The sequence below is a fragment of the Anomaloglossus baeobatrachus genome, chromosome 2 (genome assembly GCF_048569485.1).
Source record: "Anomaloglossus baeobatrachus isolate aAnoBae1 chromosome 2, aAnoBae1.hap1, whole genome shotgun sequence".
NCBI classification, from domain to species: Eukaryota; Metazoa; Chordata; class Amphibia; order Anura; family Aromobatidae; genus Anomaloglossus; species Anomaloglossus baeobatrachus.
This window is the reverse complement of record NC_134354.1, coordinates 470,040,660-470,059,553: the sequence shown is the minus strand read 5'-3', so window position 1 is coordinate 470,059,553 and position 18,894 is coordinate 470,040,660. Positions and strand designations below refer to the sequence as shown.

The following is an 18,894-nucleotide window of genomic DNA, read 5'->3' as shown; positions in this document are numbered from 1 at the left end:
CTGATCATGGGGAAGGCTGGGAGGGGGAGGCTGATGCTGAGGGAGACTAGGAGGGGAAGGCTGATGCTGAAGGAGGCTGGGAGGGGGAGGCTGGGAGGAAGGAGGCTGGCAGGAGAGAGGCTGATCCTGGGGAAGGCTGGGAAGGGGAGGCTGATGCTGAGGGAGGCTGGAAGGAGAGAGGCTGATGCTGGGGGAGGCTGAAAGGAGAGAGGCTGAGGCTGGGAGGAGAGAGGCTGATGCTGGGGAAGGCTGATGCTGAGGGAGGCTGGGAGGGGAAAGCTGATGCTGGGGAAGGCTGGGAGGACGGAGGCTGGGAGGAGAGAAGCTGATCCTGGGGAAGGCTGGGAGAGGGAGGCTGATGCTGGGGGAGGCTGGAAGGAGAGAGGCTGATGCTGGGGGAGGCTGGAAGAAGAGAGGCTGATGCTGGGGGAGGCTGATGCTGGGGGAGGCTGGGAGGAGAGAGGCTGATGCTGGGGAAGGCTGGGAGGAGAGAGGCTGATGCTGGGGACAGAGAGGAGAGGCTGATGCTGGGAGGAGAGAGGCTGATGCTGGGAGGAGAGAGGCTGATGCTGGGATGAGAGAGGCTGATGCTGGGAGGAGAGAGGCTGATGCTGGGGGAGGCTGGGAGGGGGAGGCTGGGACGAGGGAGGCTGATGCTGATGGAGGCTGATGCTTGGGGAGTCTGATGCTGGGGGAGGCTGGAAGGAGAGAGGCTGATGCTGGTGGAGGCTGATGCTTCGGGAGGCTGATGCTGGGGGAGACTGGGAGGGGAAGGCTGATGCTGAGGGAGGCTGGGAGGGGGAGGCTGGGAGGAAGGAGGCTGGGAGGAGAGAGGCTGATCCTGGGGAAGGCTAGGAACGGGAGGCTGATGCTGAGGGAGGCTGGAAGGAGAGAGGCTGATGCTGGTGGAGGCTGATGCTTGGGGAGGCTGATGCTGGGGGAGACTGGGAGCGGAGGGCTGATGCTGAGGGAGGCTGGGAGGGGGAGGCTGGGAGGAAGGAGGCTGGGAGGAGAGAGGCTGATCCTGGGGAAGGCTGGGAAGGGGAGGCTGATGCTGAGGGAGGCTGGAAGGAGAGAGGCTGATGCTGGGGGAGGCTGGAAGGAGAGAGGCTGAGGCTGGGAGGAGAGAGGCTGATGCTCGGGAAGGCTGATGCTGAGGGAGGCTGGGAGGGGAAAGCTGATTCTGGGGAAGGCTGGGAGGATGGAGGCTGGGAGGAGAGAGGCTGATCCTGGGGAAGGCTGGGAGACGGAGGCTGATGCTGGAGGAGGCTGATGCTGGGGGAGGCTGGGAGCGGAAGGCTGATGCTGAGGGAGGCTGGGAGGGGGAGGCTGGGAGGAAGGAGGCTGGGAGGAGAGAGGCTGATCCTGGGGAAGGCTGGGAAGGGGAGGCTGATGCTGAGGGAGGCTGGAAGGAGAGAGGCTGATGCTGGGGGAGGCTGGAAGGAGAGAGACTGAGGCTGGGAGGAGAGAGGCTGATGCTGGGGAAGGCTGATGCTGAGGGAGGCTGGGAGGGGAAAGCTGATGCTGGGGAAGGCTGGGAGGATGGAGGCTGGGAGGAGAGAGGCTGATCCTGGGGAAGGCTGGGAGACGGAGGCTGGAGGAGGCTGGAAGGAGAGAGGCTGATGCTGGTGGAGGCTGATGCTGGGGGAGGCTGGAAGGAGAGAGGCTGATGCTGGTGGAGGCTGATGCTTGGGGAGGCTGGGAGAGGGAGGCTGATGCTGAGGGAGGCTGGGAGGAGGGAGGCTGGGAGAGGTAGGCTGATGTGGGGTGCGCAGCATGGGGGAAGGTGTACGATGGGGGGTGCGCAGCATGGGGGATGGAGCACGATGGGGGTGCACACCTCCTCCCAAAACACACACACACACCGCCACACACGCACCGCACAACACACCACACACTGGGAACCACAAACACCGCTCTACACAGACACCCACACACACAGACAACGCCGCACACACACACAACACCCAACACACAAATACCGCGGCATACATAAATATACGCACATAGCGCGCAACACACACTGCACAAAACATACCTACCCCCAAAACACACATACGCACTCCACACCCACACAAACCGCGCAACACACACAGCACCACACACAGAACGCTGCAGACACACAGCGCTCCTCAAACAACGCAACACACATACAACACCGCTCTCACACCCCCCACACCCAGACAACACCCAGGACATTTACAGCGCCCCACACAAATACTGGCAACTACACACAACAACATCTATATATATATATATATATATATATATATATATATATATATAAATAACACAAATCATACATTAACTACACAATACGTAAATTCTAGAATACCCGATGCGTAGAATCGGGCCACCTTCTAGTATATATATATATATATATATATATATATATATCTGTGTGTGTGTGTGTGTGTGTGTGTGTGTGCATATAATGCTCCACATTATTTAACACACACCCTTTGAAAAGTAACATTTTAATCAATATTTCACTGAATACAAGAACAGTTTCCAAAATTTTGACAACACTAAGTTTATGGATCATTTTTGTAACCCATGAAATGAAAGGTTAAAAATATAACTTTCATTACGTAATCATCAGTTTTACTCAAATTAGTTGATGCAAAAATGTATACACCTCACATAAAAAAAACTTTTACATCTACTATTTTGTACAACCTCCATCATTTTTAAAGACAGCACCAAGTCATCTAGGTGTGCAATCAACAAATTACAACACCTATCTTTTTCTATTTTTCAACAACACCCTCTTTTAAAGCCTGGATGCTGGATGGAAATTGGTGCTCAACATGTCTCTTCAGAATTTCCCATAGGTTTTACAGTTGGGTTCAAATCAGTAAACTGAATAATTTACACCCTGTTCTTCTTCAGAAATGTAACTGTGTGTGTTTTCGATCATTGTCATGTTGGAAACATGCACGTCTACCAAGGGCATGGAGTGATGGTAGCATCTAGTACATCTGTAAATTAATGATACTATCAATAAAATATAACTACCTGACATCTGGAGCACTCATGCAACCCTACATGAGGGCACAACCACCACTGTAGGAACCATGCATTTAGAAAAAATGCAGGTCTACCATGGCACATATTGATGGTAGCATCTCCTCTTTCAGTACAGAGCAGTACATCTGTGAATTCAAGACACCATCAATGAAATGTAGCTCTTCTACACCAGCAGCATTCATACAGCCCAATATAAACTCAGAATTCCACCATGAGGTTTCACTGTAGACATCATACATCATTCTAAATTCATTTTTTTAAAGCACCTATAGCAGGGAAATAAAAAAGCTGGAGTGGTGCTTTAAATATAAGTCTCCTGCCCCTAGTCTTATACTCACCCTAAAAGCCGAAGCAACGACGTCGCTAATGAGGCCGGATGTGCATCACAAATTCAGTGACCCCAACGACATCTCATTAGTGATGTCATGGCGTCTAAGGCCCCCTTTAGTCCTGACAACATTTTGGAAATTGTCCTTATATCCAGAGAGTTATTGATTAAAATGTTACGTTTCAAAGGGGGTGTACTCATCTATGCTTTGTGTCAGTGTGTATATATGTATATATATATATATATATATATATATATATATATATATATATATATATATAGTACAGACCAAAAGTTTGGACACACCTCCTCATTCACAGCATTTTATTTTCATGACTCTAAAAATTGAAGATTCACATTGAAGACATCAAAACTATGAATGAAAACATGTGGAATGAAATACTTAATAAAGTGTGAAACAACTGAAAATATGTCTTATAGTCTAGGTTCTTCAAAGTGGCCACCTTTTGCTTTGATTACTGCTTTGCAATCTCTTAGCATTCTCTTTATGAGCTTCAAGAGGTAGTCACCAGAAATGGTCTTCCAACAGTCTTGAAGGAGTTCCCTGAAATGCTTAGCATTTGTTGGCCCTTTTGCCTTCAGTCTGCGGTCCAGCTCACCCCAAACCATCTTGATTGGGTTCAGGTCTGATGACTGTGGAGGCCAGGTCATCTGGCGTAGCATCCCATCACTCTCCTTCTTAGTCAAATAGCCCTTACACAGCCTGGAGGTGTGTTTGGGGTCATTGTCCTGTTGAAAAATAAATGATGGTCCACTAAAAGCAAACCGGATGGAATAGCATGCCGCTGCAAGATGCTGTGGTAGCCATGCTGGTTTGGTATGCCTTCAATTTTAAATAAATCCCCAAAAGTGTCACCAGCAAAGCACCCCCACACCGTCACACATCCTCCTCCACGCTTCACGGTGGGAACCAGGCATGTAGAGTCCATCCGTTCACCTTTTCTACAAAGACACGGTGGTTGGATCCAAAGATCTCAAATTTGGACTCATCAGACCAAAGCACAGATTTCCACTGGTCTAATGTCCATTCCTTGTGTTCTTTAGCCCAAACAAGTCTCTTCTGCTTGTTGCCTCTCCTTAGCAGTGGTTTCCTAGCAGATATTTTACCATGAAGGCCTGCTGCACAAAGTCTCCTCTTAATAGTTGTTCTAGAGATGAGAAGGTGTGTCCAAACTTTTTGTCTGTACTGTATATATATATATATATATATATATATATATATATATATATACTGTATATACTATACATATATACTATATATATGTATATATATATATATATATATATATATATATATATATAATGTTTTTGTTTTAGCCGAAAGATCACGTAGATATGGGTCAATAACCTCCCTCCATTTTTTGCATGAATACATTTACAGTCCAACCTATTTTTTTGTATATGTAGATATACAAACACAGAAAACGGTGCATTTGTAGCTGTGGTGCATATAAATGGATACCGACATTTGCAAAATAAATATTGTATTACAGGCATTTATCATAAGCAAAAAAAAATATGACATCTGTCATAGCTAGACATTGCTCAAACAAATGTCGTTTTTTTTTGTATAAAAGTTGTCCTTGTCACATTATTGATAAATCTGTCTTGTTCTCCGCAGTTATGTTGGATTTTAAACATTTCTTACAAGATGCTAGAATGTAACGTGAACATAATTGCCAATGGAAACACATCAGTTTTGGCAACTTATGGTGCTAATTTTAGCCCTAATTGATCACAACTTGTACAGGAAGTGGAAGTAGAGAGACTGTTGATTGCAATCATGAGAGTTTTGCTGATGATGATTTCACAGACATTTGACATTGGTACAGTAACAGTGCATTATAGCTCTAGACTAGACCATTTGTTAATCAGTGTTTTCCATGTATTGGCTCATTTGAGCAAGAGTGTCATGAGCAGCAGAGTTGGTAAACCAATTATTGATCTTTTTTTAAATTTCTTTTTGTTTCTGGCCTATCTTCAGCATTGGCCATCAAATAAAATCAGTAAGGTAGATTGGCCATCAAATAAAATCTTAAGTACCTTAGGCACCCGCACTGATCAGTTATTAGATCAAGCCATAGCTAAATCATGTACAGTATACAGCAGATGCCTTATGAAACAATTAGACTTGATTGGTGAGGGGGGAAAGTGGACCCCCTTTGATTTTATACTTATGTCTTATCAGCTGTCAGAGTATAATGTGTATGGCACCTTGTGATTCGACAGATAATGTCTAGGTAGAGAAGAATCAGGCCTGTTAAATGTCCAATGGCCGATACCTCTGCACTCTGAGAGATATGTCCCTGTTAGTGGAATCTGGCAGTGGCTCTCACTGAGGACAGAAGAGTGATCACATCAACGGAGTGTTCCTATGTTTTTGAAAAGTCGGAAGAGATAGGTGTCAGTGAAAAGATCAATTGCTGACAATTATCTAATGTGTACGGGGACGAAAAAAATAGGTTATCAATATAACAGTACTGGACAACTCCTTTACAGATTATATATTTGATATTAAAAATACATTTGTGCGTTGCATATTAAAGGGTTTTACAGTTTTAGAAAACTATAGTTCTCATATTTCCTCTACTGTTAAATAACAGACACATATATTTCTCACCTATCCTCGGCCTAACGCCAGTTTCCCACCATTTTTACTTTGTCGCTGACTTGGTTGTAGAGTGACGTTACATTGACAGCTGAATTTGCCAGTACAGCTGACCAGTGGGCTTAGCGGCATGTGCTGTCCAGATTGGCTGGGCAACTGAGCTTATTGATTGGCTCCACCGGTGATGTGATCTGTTGACTTGACATCACTGCTGCTGCTATAGCACTGAGACAAAAGCAAAGGTAGAGAGCCTGTACTGGACCCTGGGAGGGTGAATATTATCTGATCCAGTTACTTCACATCTTGGGAAACATATGAGGTGCTCTATTCTAAAAATGAAAAACCCCTTTAAGCACAATCTTTACTTAACATTTTATTTTTTATAGAACATGGAATACCAAGATTGCAGCAGTGATCTTTGCTTATTTATTAAGAATAAAAAGTATTTGCATTTGTTATCTAAACAAAAAAATAGGAAAAAGAGCTCTAGGAATCATTAAGATAAGCATACTGTACTTAATTCTAATTATTAATATTTATAATTTAACACCCAGAGAAAATAATGCATTTAGATAAAATCGTCAAATAAGAAATGTATAAATTGGGTTGCAATGATAATGTACACTACTACACCTCTTGTTCTTTAAGATACTGTCATAGAGATGTTATAAAATCCATAGGATATCTCTGGATAGGGCACATATCCACCCTGTGAAGCAATTATTTAATAATTTGGAGTAATGTGTAACTATAGTATTACAGAGAATAATCTCTAAAAACACTTTTTATTGATATGTATTAAAATGCACAAAAGGGCCAAATGTAAGGGATTAAAAACTAGAAGAAAAAAAAAACAGGAAACAAAACACATTAAACTAAGTGAATACCAACCCCTAGTGAGGTATATAGATACAAAATAACTGGCCCTAGTAAGCCCTGCTCCTTGAGCCTGCCTGACTGTGGAGGTTGGTACTTTAGACCTGTGCAAGTGACGCCCCAGCTCAATGCGGACTGTCTCTATCAAGACCTAATGGTAATGGGTCCTAAAAGGCAAGAAGATATTGACCAAGTAATATTACATGCTACACCACAGCACGTGTAGCAAAAAGATATCCACAAAGTGATGTTACACTCTTCAGTATTTGTAGCCACCATACATATCAGAAAGATATATCGCCAGTCAAAAATTAAATGTGCTATCCACCTGGTAATGCCGCTAGCAATAAAAAGATAAGATGCTTATATAATTTATAACATCAGCCACAGTTCATATTATAGAAATGATGTCTCCTACAGGGGGAAAATAAGTATGTGATAAATTGCCGATTTTGCAAATATTGGCACACTTGACATTGTTCCAGAGAATGAACTATTTGTCCCAGAAAATCATTGCAATTACAGATGTTTTGTTATATACAACATGTTTATTTCCCTTGACTGTATTGGAATAACAAATAGAAAAAACGGAGGAAAAAAAATAATTTCACACAAAACCACCCAAATCCGGACACAATTGTTGGCATCTTTCAAAATTGTGTGTAAACAATATTGTTTCAAGCATGTGAGGCTTGCTCAAATTCACCTGTCGCAAGCAACAGGTGTGGGCAGTATGAAAATCACACCAGAAATCAGATAAAAAGGGAAGAAGTTGACTTAATCTTTGCATTGTGTGTCTGTGTGTGTCAAACTAAACATGGAGAACAAAAAGAAGAGAAGAACTGTCTGAGGACTTAAGAATCAAAATTATTGAAAAATATCAACATTCTCAAGGTTACAACTCCATCTCCAGAGATCTTGATGTTCCTTTGCCCACAGTGCGCAACATAATCAAGAAGTTTACAACCCATGGCACTATAGCTAATCTCCCTGGAAAGCAGAGAATAATTGATGAACATTTGCAACGCACAATATTCCGGATGGTGGATAAGCAGCTCCAATACAGCTCCAAAGAAATTCAAGCTGTCCTGCAGGCTAAGGGTGCATCAGTAAGAGCACGAACTATGCATTGACATATGAATGAAAAGAAATGCTATGGCAGAGACCCAGGAGGAATACACTGCTGACAAAAAGACATAAAAAAGCTTCAGCCTATAAAAATGTACTTGAGTAAGCCAAAATCCTTCTGGGAAACCTCTTGTGGGCATAAGAGATAACGATACAGCATTTTGGTAAAACACATCATTCTATTATTTGCCAAAAAATTGAATGAGGCCTGAAAGAAAACAACACAGTATCTACAGTCAAATATGGTGGAGGTTCAAAGATGTTCTGAGGTTGTTTTGCTGCCTCTGGCATTGGGTACTTTCAGTGTGTGCAAGGAATCATGACATCTTAATATTACCAAAGCATTTTGGGTTACAATGTAGTGACCAGTGTCAGAAAGCTGGGTCTGTGTCCTAGGTCATGGGTCCTCCAGCAGAACAATGACCACAAACATACTTCATGAAGCACCCAGAAATGGATGGAAACAAATCGTTGGAGCTCTGAAGTGGCAGCAATGCGTCCAGATCTAAATCCCATTGAAGACCTGTGTAAAGATCTTAAAATTGCTGTTGGGAAAAGGCAATTTCAAATATGAGAGACTTGGAGCAGTTTGTAAAAGAAGAGTGGTCCCGAGGTATAAAAGCTTGTTGATGGTTATAGGAAGTGATTAATGGCAGTTATTTATTCCAAAAGGTGTGCAACCAAAAATAAAATAGAGAGAGTCAACAATTTTGTCTGGCCCATGTTTGGAGTTTTTTGTGAAATTATGTTCAATTTGAATCTTCTTTTCTGTTTTTTTTTGTTTGTGCAGTTCCAATACACACAAAGGCTATTTGCACATGTGTGCGTATTGCATGCATTTATGCTGCGTTTAGCACTGTAGCATAAATGCATGCATCTTGCGTCCCCTGCACAATCTATGAAGATTGTGCATAATCCGTGCGCACAATGCTTTTTTGAATGCAGCGATTTGAGTGTCAAAAATTTGACAAAATCTCTGCGTTCAAAAATGCAGCATGTCACTTCTTTCGTGTGCTTTGGATGCAGCTCCCACTCTGTCTATGGGAGAGGCTGCATCCCGAGCGCATGATATCGGCATTTTTTCTGCAGAAACACTGCATCCATTATGCATTGTTTCTGTAGCGATTTGAAGCACACATGAGCTGTCAAATCACTGCAGCATTTTCTGCAGTGACACGACACAATGTGCGCACACAGCCAAAGGAAGTAAACAAAAAAGTGTAACTGCAATAATTTTATGGGAGAAACACTTCATTTTCTGGAACAATTTCAAGGGTGCCAACACTTTGGGCCATGACTCTACAGATAGACGGACAGTTAGTGCTGTCAGTTGGTTAATGTAAACAAATAGTGATGGGCGATCTCCCCGATGGTCTGCATCAGGAGCCTCGCCTGATCGTTTAGTAAATATCGAGATAACACGATCTTGTGTCCGATCACCAAACTCGGGGTTTATAGTTATGGTATGGGTCGGGGGAAGGCTGTAAAATAAAGAATATAGTTAATAATATACATTGTCATTATACTTACAGGTCCCGTGATGCATCCTGCAGACTCTGTCTCCCAGCCGCTTCTGAGTCCGATTATTTCTGTGCCCCCGGGTTAAAGGAGCTTCCATGCCATCATAGCCATGTGACCAGTTGTAAATGTTGTATAGACATTGGCTTACAGACTGGTCCTCACTGTCAGCCAGCTTCTCGCTCTGTACAGAGCGATGTAGCACAGCTGATCATGCTCTCTCTGCTTCTCACTTTGTACAAACTGTGTCTGTACAGAGTGATGAAGCAGAGATTAGTACCATCTGAGAATACAAAGCTGGTATTAACTCCTTTATTACCCAGCGTGCCACCACCTTCAGGGCCGCTGGACGAGCTGGATTAGGCACCTGGAAATGGCACTAAGAAACATTGCGCCATTTCAAGGGGCGGCTGCGGCTGCCAAAAATCCCAGCCCCCAGCTGCCTGGCTTTACCTAACTGGCTATCAAAATACGGCAGGAACCCACACATTTTTTTTTAAATTATGTGGTTAAATAATTAAAAAAAAAATGGGCTTTCTTGTATTTTGAGTGCCAGCCAATGTAAAGCCAGGCAGATGGGGGTGGCAGCTCGTAGCCGTCCGCTTTATCTGCGCTGAGAATCAAAAATACCGCGGAGCGCTACGTCATTTTTTTTAATTATTTATTTATTTTTATACAACTGTATATTGTGTATGTATATATACAGTACAGACCAAAAGTTTGGACACACCTTCTCATTCAAAGAATTTTCTTTCTTTTCATGACTATGAAAATTGTAGATTCACATTGAAGGCATCAACACTATGAATTAACACATGTGGAATGAAATACTTAACAAAAAATTGTGAAACACCTGAAAATATGTCTTATATTTTAGGTTCTTCAAAGTAGCCACCTTTTGCTTTGATTACTGCTTTGTACACTCTTAGCATTCTCTTGATGAGCTTCAAGAGGTAGTCACCGGAAATGGTTTTCACTTCACAGGTGTGCCCTGTCAGGTTTAATAAGTAGGATTACTTGCCTTATAAATAGGATTGGGACCATCAGTTGTGTTGTGCAGATGTCTGGTGAATACACAGCTGATAGTCCTACTGAATAGACTGTTAGCTGCTTTTTTCTTGCCATAATACAAATTCTAAGTAAAGAAAAACGAGTGGCCATAATTACTTTAAGAAATGATGGTCAGTCAGTCCGAAAAATTGGGAAAACTTTGAAAGTGTCCCCAACTGCAGTGACAAAAACCATCAAACGCTACAAAGAAACTGGCTCACATGAAGACCGCCCCAGAAAAGGGAGACCAAGGGTCACCTGTGCTACAGAGGATAATATTATCTGAGTCACCAGCCTCAGAAATCGCAGGTTGACAGCAGCTCAGATTAGAAACCAGGTCAATGCCACACAGAGTTCTAGCAGCAGACACATCTCTAGAACAACTGTTAAGAGGAGACTTTGTGCAGCAGGCCTTCATCGTAAAATAGCTGCTAGGAAAACACTGCTAAGGAGAGGCAACAAGCAGAAGAGACTTGTTTGGACTAAAGAACACAAGGAATGGACATTAGACCAGTGGAAATCTGTGCTTTGGTCTGATGAGTCCAAATTTGAGATCTTTGTATCCAAACACCGTGTCTTTGTGCGACACAGAAAAGGTGAACGGATGGACTCTACATGCTTGGTTCCCATGGACAAGGAGGTGTGGGGGTGCTTTGCTGGTGACACTGTTGGGGATTTATTAAAAATTGAAGGCATACTGAACCAGCATGGCTACCACAGCGTCTTGCAGCGGCATGCTATTCCATCCGGTTTGCGTTTAGTTGGACCATCATTCATTTTTCAACATGACAATGACCCCAAACATACCTCTAGGCTGTGTAAGTTCTATTTGACTAAGAATTAGAGTGATGGGGTGCTACGCCAGATGACCTGGCCTCCACAGTCACCAGACCTCAACCCAATCGAGATGGTTTGGGGTGAGCTGGACCGCAGAGTGAAGGCAAAAGGGCCAACAAGTGCTAAGCATCTCTGGGAACTCCTTCAAGACTATTGGAGGATCATTTCCGGTGACTACCTCTTGAAGCTCATCAAGAGAATGCCAAGAGTGTGCAAAGCAGTAATCAAAGCAGAAGGGGGCTACATTGAAGAACCTAGAATATAAGACATATTTTCAGTTGTTTCACACTTTTTTGTTAAATATTTCTTTCCACATGTGTTAATTCATAGTTTTGATGCCTCCAATGTGAATCTACAATTTTCAGAGTCATGAAAACAAAGAAAACTCTTTGAATGAGAAGGTGTGTCCAAACTTTTAATCAGTACTGTATATATGTATATATATATATATATATATATATATATATATATATATATATATATATATATATTTATATATACACAGCTGTGGCAAAAAGTAAGAGACGACTGCAAATTTTTCAGCATTTTTTCTTATTTTTCTCTTCATAGGTTTTTTTTGAGTACAATGTAAATTGTTATTTTATTCTTTTATTCTATAAACCACTGACAACATGGCTCCGGATTTCTAGGGAAAAAAAATGTATTTATTTTCTGAAAATACTAGTTTATAGAATAAAATAACAATTTACATTTTACTCAAAAATATACCTATTAAGAGAAAAATCAGAGAAACTGAAAAGTTTGCAGTGGTCTTTTATTTTTTGACAGAGCTGTATGTATATACTATATATATATATATATATATATATATATATATATATATATATATATGCATATGTATATATATATATATATATATATATATATATATATACAGTGCCTACAAGTAGTATTCAACCCCCTGCAGATTTAGCAGGTTTGATAAGATGCAAATAAGTTAGAGCCTGCAAACTTCAAACAAGAGCAGGATTTATTAACAGATGCATAAATCTTACAAACCAACAAGTTATGTTGCTCAGTTAAATTTTAATAAATTTTCAACATAAAAGTGTGGGTCAATTATTATTCAACCCCTAGGTTTAATATTTTGTGGAATAACCCTTGTTTGCATTTACAGCTAATAATCGTCTTTTATAAGACCTGATCAGGCCGGCACAGGTCTCTGGAGTTATCTTGGCCCACTCCTCCATGCAGATCTTCTCCAAGTTATCTAGGTTCTTTGGGTGTCTCATGTGGACTTTAATCTTGAGCTCCTTCCACAAGTTTTCAATTGGGTTAAGGTCAGGAGACTGACTAGGCCACTCCAACACCTTGATTTTTTCCCTCTTGAACCAGGCCTTGGTTTTCTTGGCTGTGTGCTTTGGGTCGTTGTCTTGTTGGAAGATGAAATGACGACCCATCTTAAGATACTTGATGGAGGAGCGGAGGTTCTTGGCCAAAATCTCCAGGTAGGCCGTGCTATCCATCTTCCCATGGATGCGGACCAGATGGCCAGGCCCCTTGGCTGAGAAACAGCCCCACAGCATGATGCTGCCACCACCATGCTTGACTGTAGGGATGGTATTCTTGGGGTTGTATGCAGTGCCATCCAGTCTCCAAACGTCACGTGTGTGGTTGGCACCAAAGATCTCGATCTTGGTCTCATCAGACCAGAGAACCTTGAACCAGTCTGTCTCAGAGTCCTCCAAGTGATCATGAGCAAACTGTAGATGAGCCTTGACATGACGCTTTGAAAGTAAAGGTACCTTACGGACTCGTCTGGAACGGAGACCATTGCGGTGGAGTACGTTACTTATGGTATTGACTGAAACCAATGTCCCCACTGCCATGAGATCTTCCCGGAGCTCCTTCCTTGTTGTCCTTGGGTTAGCCTTGACTCTTCGGACAAGCCTGGCCTCGGCACGGGTGGAAACTTTCAAAGGCTGTCCAGGCCGTGGAAGGCTAACAGTAGTTCCATAAGCCTTCCACTTCTGGATGATGCTCCCAACAGTGGAGACAGGTAGGCCCAACTCCTTGGAAAGGGTTTTGTACCCCTTGCCAGCCTTGTGACCCTCCACGATCTTGTCTCTGATGGCCTTGGAATGCTCCTTTGTCTTTCCCATGTTGACCAAGTATGAGTGCTGTTCAGAAGTTTGGGGAGGGTCTTAATTAGTCAGAAAAGGCTGGAAAAAGAGATAATTAATCCAAACATGTGAAGCTCATTGTTCTTTGTGCCTGAAATACTTCTTAATACTTTAGAGGAACCAAACAGAATTCTTGTGGTTTGAGGGGTTGAATAATAAATGACCCTCTGAATAAACTTTTCACAATTTAAAAAAAAAAATAAAAAAAGAAATAACATTCTTTTTTGCTGCAGTGCATTTCACACTTCCAGGCTGATCTACAGTCCAAATGTCACAATGCCAAGTTAATTCCGAATGTGTAAACCTGCTAAATCTGCTGGGGTTGAATACTACTTGTAGGCACTGTATATATATAAATATATCAGAGACAAGATCGTGGTGGGTCACAAGGCTGGCAAGGGGTACAAAACCCTTTCCAAGGAGTTGGGCCTACCTGTCTCCACTGTTGGGAGCATCATCCGGAAGTGGAAGGCTTATGGAACTACTGTTAGCCTTCCACGGCCTGGACAGCCTTTGAAAGTTTCCACCCGTGCTGAGGCCAGACTTGTCCGAAGAGTCAAGGCTAACCCAAGGACAACAAGGAAGGAGCTCCGGGAAGATCTCATGGCAGTGGGGACATTGGTTTCAGTCAATACCATAAGTAATGTACTCCACCGCAATGGTCTCCGTTCCAGACGAGCCCGTAAGGTACCTTTACTTTCAAAGCGTCATGTCAAGGCTCGTCTACAGTTTGCTCATGATCACTTGGAGGACTCTGAGACAGACTGGTTCAAGGTTCTCTGGTCTGATGAGACGAAGATCGAGATCTTTGGTGCCAACCACACACGTGACGTTTGGAGACTGGATGGAACTGCATACAACCCCAAGAATACCATCCCTACAGTCAAGCATGGTGGTGGCAGCATCATGCTGTGGGGCTGTTTCTCAGCCAAGGGGTCTGGCCATCTGGTCCGCATCCATGGGAAGATGGATAGCACGGCCTACCTGGAGATTTTGGCCAAGAACCTCCGCTCCTCCATCAAGGATCTTAAGATGGGTCGTCATTTTATCTTCCAACAAGACAACGACCCAAAGCACACAGCCAAGAAAACCAAGGCCTGGTTCAAGAGGGAGAAAATCAAGGTGTTGCAGTGGCCTAGTCAGTCTCCTGACCTTAACCCAATTGAAAATGCTGGGTAATAAAGGGGTTAATACCAGCTTTGTATTCTCAGATGGTACTAAGCCCGAAATTCATGGTGTCATGCCAAATTAGATATGGCCACCATGAATTTCTAATAAGCAATAAAAAAACCCACAACACAGTTTTTTTATTAGAAATAAAACTAAAAAAAATTTAGAGACTCCATATTTATTATAAAAAAAAACTCCTTAGTCCGACGTAGTTCACAGGGACTAATGCCAGCTTCATCACTCTGTACAGTCATAGCCTATACAAAGTGAGAAGCAGAGAGAGCCATGTCTGCTGTGCTACATCACTCTGTACAGAGCGAGAAGCAGGTTAACAGTGGGGACCTTTGATGACGTGATAGGCATGTGACCAGTTTGTAAGCCAATGTCTGTACAACATTTACACCAGACTGTTCACATGGCTATGACATCATGGAAGGTCCTTTAACCCAGGGGCACAGCAATGATTGGACTCGGAAGCAGATGCGGCCGGGAGACAGAGTCTGCAGGACGCATTGCGGGATCTGTAAGTATTATAATAATGTTTTTTAGTAATGTGCTATTTTTTCCCAGCCATTTCTATGTGATCGGTACGATCCCCGATCTTTACATTTCGGGATCGCCCATCACTATAAACAAATCCTTATTGTTCATTAAGATAAGAGATATATTACCAATCAGGGCTGGGTTCCCCATAACACTATCACAATAGCATCTTATATGGTAAGTACTCTGAACTGAACTTATAGTGCTATAGATGCCTATGGTTTAGAAGTTCTATTTATTAGAATTTTGGTTGGTATGGATTTTACATCAAGTAACAAGACAAATAAACATTGGTATAATTCTCCTGTCTAAATGAAGCTCTAGAATTCATTTAGTATTTTGATACTAATGAACTGTAGCTAATACATTTGTATCTGTAGTCTTTTTAATAACATTTTATATTTGTTGCAGATTGCAGAAAATCATTCAGAGTGGGAAAAGTGGTACAGAATGCAGAAAATAGAGTCCTCAGATATTGATATTTCAGGTACATTTTAATTAAAGAAAGGGTTTTTATCACAGACGTGCCAAATCCTTCACTTAATCCTCAGCATTTCCCTTATTTATTAGCAAGAGCATGTTATATATTATTCTAAAACTTTGATTAATTATTGGGAAAGCTAATGTACATTTTCAAAACTAAATTAAGGTGTGTTTCTCTGACTACATACAGAATACTTTCCTAATCATAACCAGTGGTAGATACAGTAAGTGCTGTAAAATGTAGCATGTTCCTCAAAGAAGCAATGATGGCCGACACTGGCATTAAAGTCATATAAGGCATAACAATCAATAAGCCTATACAAAAGCACAGGTGAAAGTAAATGATAATCATAACTGTATTACAATACAGGGCAACATAACATCTGTCTCTAAGTAAGATATCAGAGCGTTAAGTTTTGTAGTCTGGAATGTTTGTAGGTCCATGATGGAGTCAAAAGTAAAGAAAGGAGCTATAGAGATGATAAGAGGAGTGTCGGGAAGATAATTCCGAAAACATAGAAAGCAAATAGAGGGTGAGGTTGGAAACTAGTAGAGAAGTCAAATTAAAATGGATCTTTGTGAACTTTTTAACTTTTTTCTACTAACCTACTAATTGGCTATTGGTAAGAAATAATTGTTTTATCAATATTCAATTTCACACTCACTTTTATTTAGCATTTTTGAAATCTCAATTAATAGGACTATAGAAAAGCACAAATGAGGTCAAGTGATAGATGTATCACAATGTGAGACAAGGTAAATTGAGGCACAAAAGAGGATCTTAGAGCATAGAGTTCTTTAGTGTGATATATTTTTGTGAGCCCAAGATGGAGTGAAGAGTATTGAAAGAGACTAGAATGAGATGTATTCAAATTGTCCCTCCAGTGAGGAAGAAGACAAACTCTAGCGCCACCTATTGGAAGTAGCAATCCTAAAAGTCAAATGTAGCTTTTTAAACAAGCCTTTTCATAAGACTTAGGATTTATTTGCCAGATCAGAATCCCAATTTGCAGACTCTGTGTTTCGGGGTGATTGCCCCTCGTCAGTGCAAAGTCTGGGTATCTGATCTGGCTTATGAGAAGCTATGTGGGGACCACGGGGAAAACTATTCTCCTTATGGAGACCTGACAAACCAGTCTAGCTGTCAGTAAGGGGACTAGAATGAGATGAAAAGTAGTGCAAAAGGAAGAAGAGATGGAAAGGTTAGAAAGAAGGAAAAGAAGGGGAAAAATACAGGGGAGAATAGGTGAGTAGTAAGGAGGTAGAATTAAAATTGTTTATTTTTTACTTTTGTTCTATTGACCTACTAAATAGGTAAGAAATAACTGTTATATCAATATTATCCTTCCCACACAAGATTTCTGGACTTTAGACATTGTAAAAACAATACCATGAATATTAAACATTTTTCTAACAATTACTAGAAATGCGTTTAGTGGTATTTTTTATTTGGTAATATTTTGTAGATATCTAGAGAAGATATATGAAAGCACTAGTAAAATTACCACACACAGAGCATTCTGCTTCCTCTAACTTTAAAAACACCACACACCAAAAAGCTCTGTATTTACTGATTTCTATATTTTAATAGGAACTGTAATAAAACATTTGGGCAAAAAAATGAAATTATTCTGTGGTTGAAACCACCCTAATGATGATCTTTAAGGATAATTTTTCTTACTAGATTGTTAAACAAATAAGGGTAATTGTTACTCAAATTGCAAGATATATATCTACAGTTTCGGCTAGTTTCACAATTGCGCTATTTTGACGCAAACGGAATCCGTCACTAATGTAGTACAGTTCATTTATTTACAGTGGAAGCGCGACATCATGTGGACACAAGCGGATACTGCATGACACACACACGCGCCATAGTAACGCGCTTCCACTGTAAATAAATGAACTGTACTACATTAGTGACGGATTCCGTTTGCGTCAAAATAGCGCTAGTGTGAAACTAGCCTTCTTCGTACACTGGCACAGGAGAATATACAAGTGTACTAAGCACAGGACCAAACCGTGGGGCCTGTATTAGGCCCTGTGCACACGCTGCAGTATTTGACAGTTTTTTTAAATCTGCATGCCTCTCCTGAAGCCGGCAAAGTTTGTGAGAATTTACATTTGTTGTGCACACAGTGCGTTTTTTTTCTGTGCGGTTTTACTGCAGGAAAAAATCTGCAGCATGTCAATTATTGGTCAGGTTTAGCAGCGTTTTTTTTTCACCCATTGACTTCAATTCGTTTACTTTCTTGATGACCCAAAAAACCACATCAAAACCGAATCAAAACCGCTTCCGGTTTTGACGCATTTTTTTCCACAGCGTGCAGATCTGATGCAGAAAATTTCTGCACCAAATCCGCAGTGTGTGCACATAGCCTTAGCGTGAGGGGGAAAGTGAGCAAGCCGGGGGCACCAAGCCCCCAAAAGGCCCCTAGCATTTACAAGCCAGTAACTGCACTATTAATGCCAGTTCGGTTTCCAAGGTTATAATTGTAGAAGGACCTTTGGTGACATTATGGCCAAGGATTCATCACACTGCAGAGAATCTGGAGGTGCGGCATTGTGTAAAATTCAATGTGTGTATGTAACATGCAGTGCATGTGTAATGTGCAGTGTGATTAATATGCAGTGTGTGTGGCAAGCAGGGTGTTTGTAATTTGTGCAATATGCAGTGCATGTAACATGCAGTGTGTGCAGCATAGAGTGTAAGCAAAATGCAGTATGTTTTGTGTAACATGCAGGGTGTGTGTAGCTGTGTTTGGGATGCATGAAGTGTGTGCATTTACACAGTGTGTGTTATATATACAATGTGTAATATACAGTTGAATACAGTCGATCGGCACTCGTTTAATGGTCTTATGTAACGTGAATGTTTTTGTATGATGGAACAATTTATTAGCAATTGTGGCCCCAAATTATCTAAAACCGGTCATGCAGATGGGTTTTATGTTCTTATGCAGCACTGTATAGATACAGCTGTGTGTATATATATATATATATATATATGCACAGTACAGAACAAACGTTTGAACACACCTTCTCATTCAAAGCGTTTTCTTTATTTTCATGACTTAAAATTGTAGATTCACATTGAAGGCATCAAAACTATGAATTAACACATGTGGAATGAAATATGTCTTATATTCTTGGTTCAT

At 41.5% G+C, this 18,894-nt stretch overlaps 1 protein-coding gene across 1 annotated transcript in view; it reads left to right on the top strand.

Annotated features, from left to right (window-relative positions):
* LOC142291659 (uncharacterized) overlaps positions 1-18,894 on the top strand; it is a 1,021,181-nt gene that overhangs the window by 721,007 nt on the left and 281,280 nt on the right. Inside the window, exon 86 of the mRNA XM_075336344.1 lies at positions 15,665-15,740. Coding sequence (XP_075192459.1) covers positions 15,665-15,740 — 76 coding nt within the window. The remainder of the gene's footprint in view (positions 1-15,664; positions 15,741-18,894) is intronic.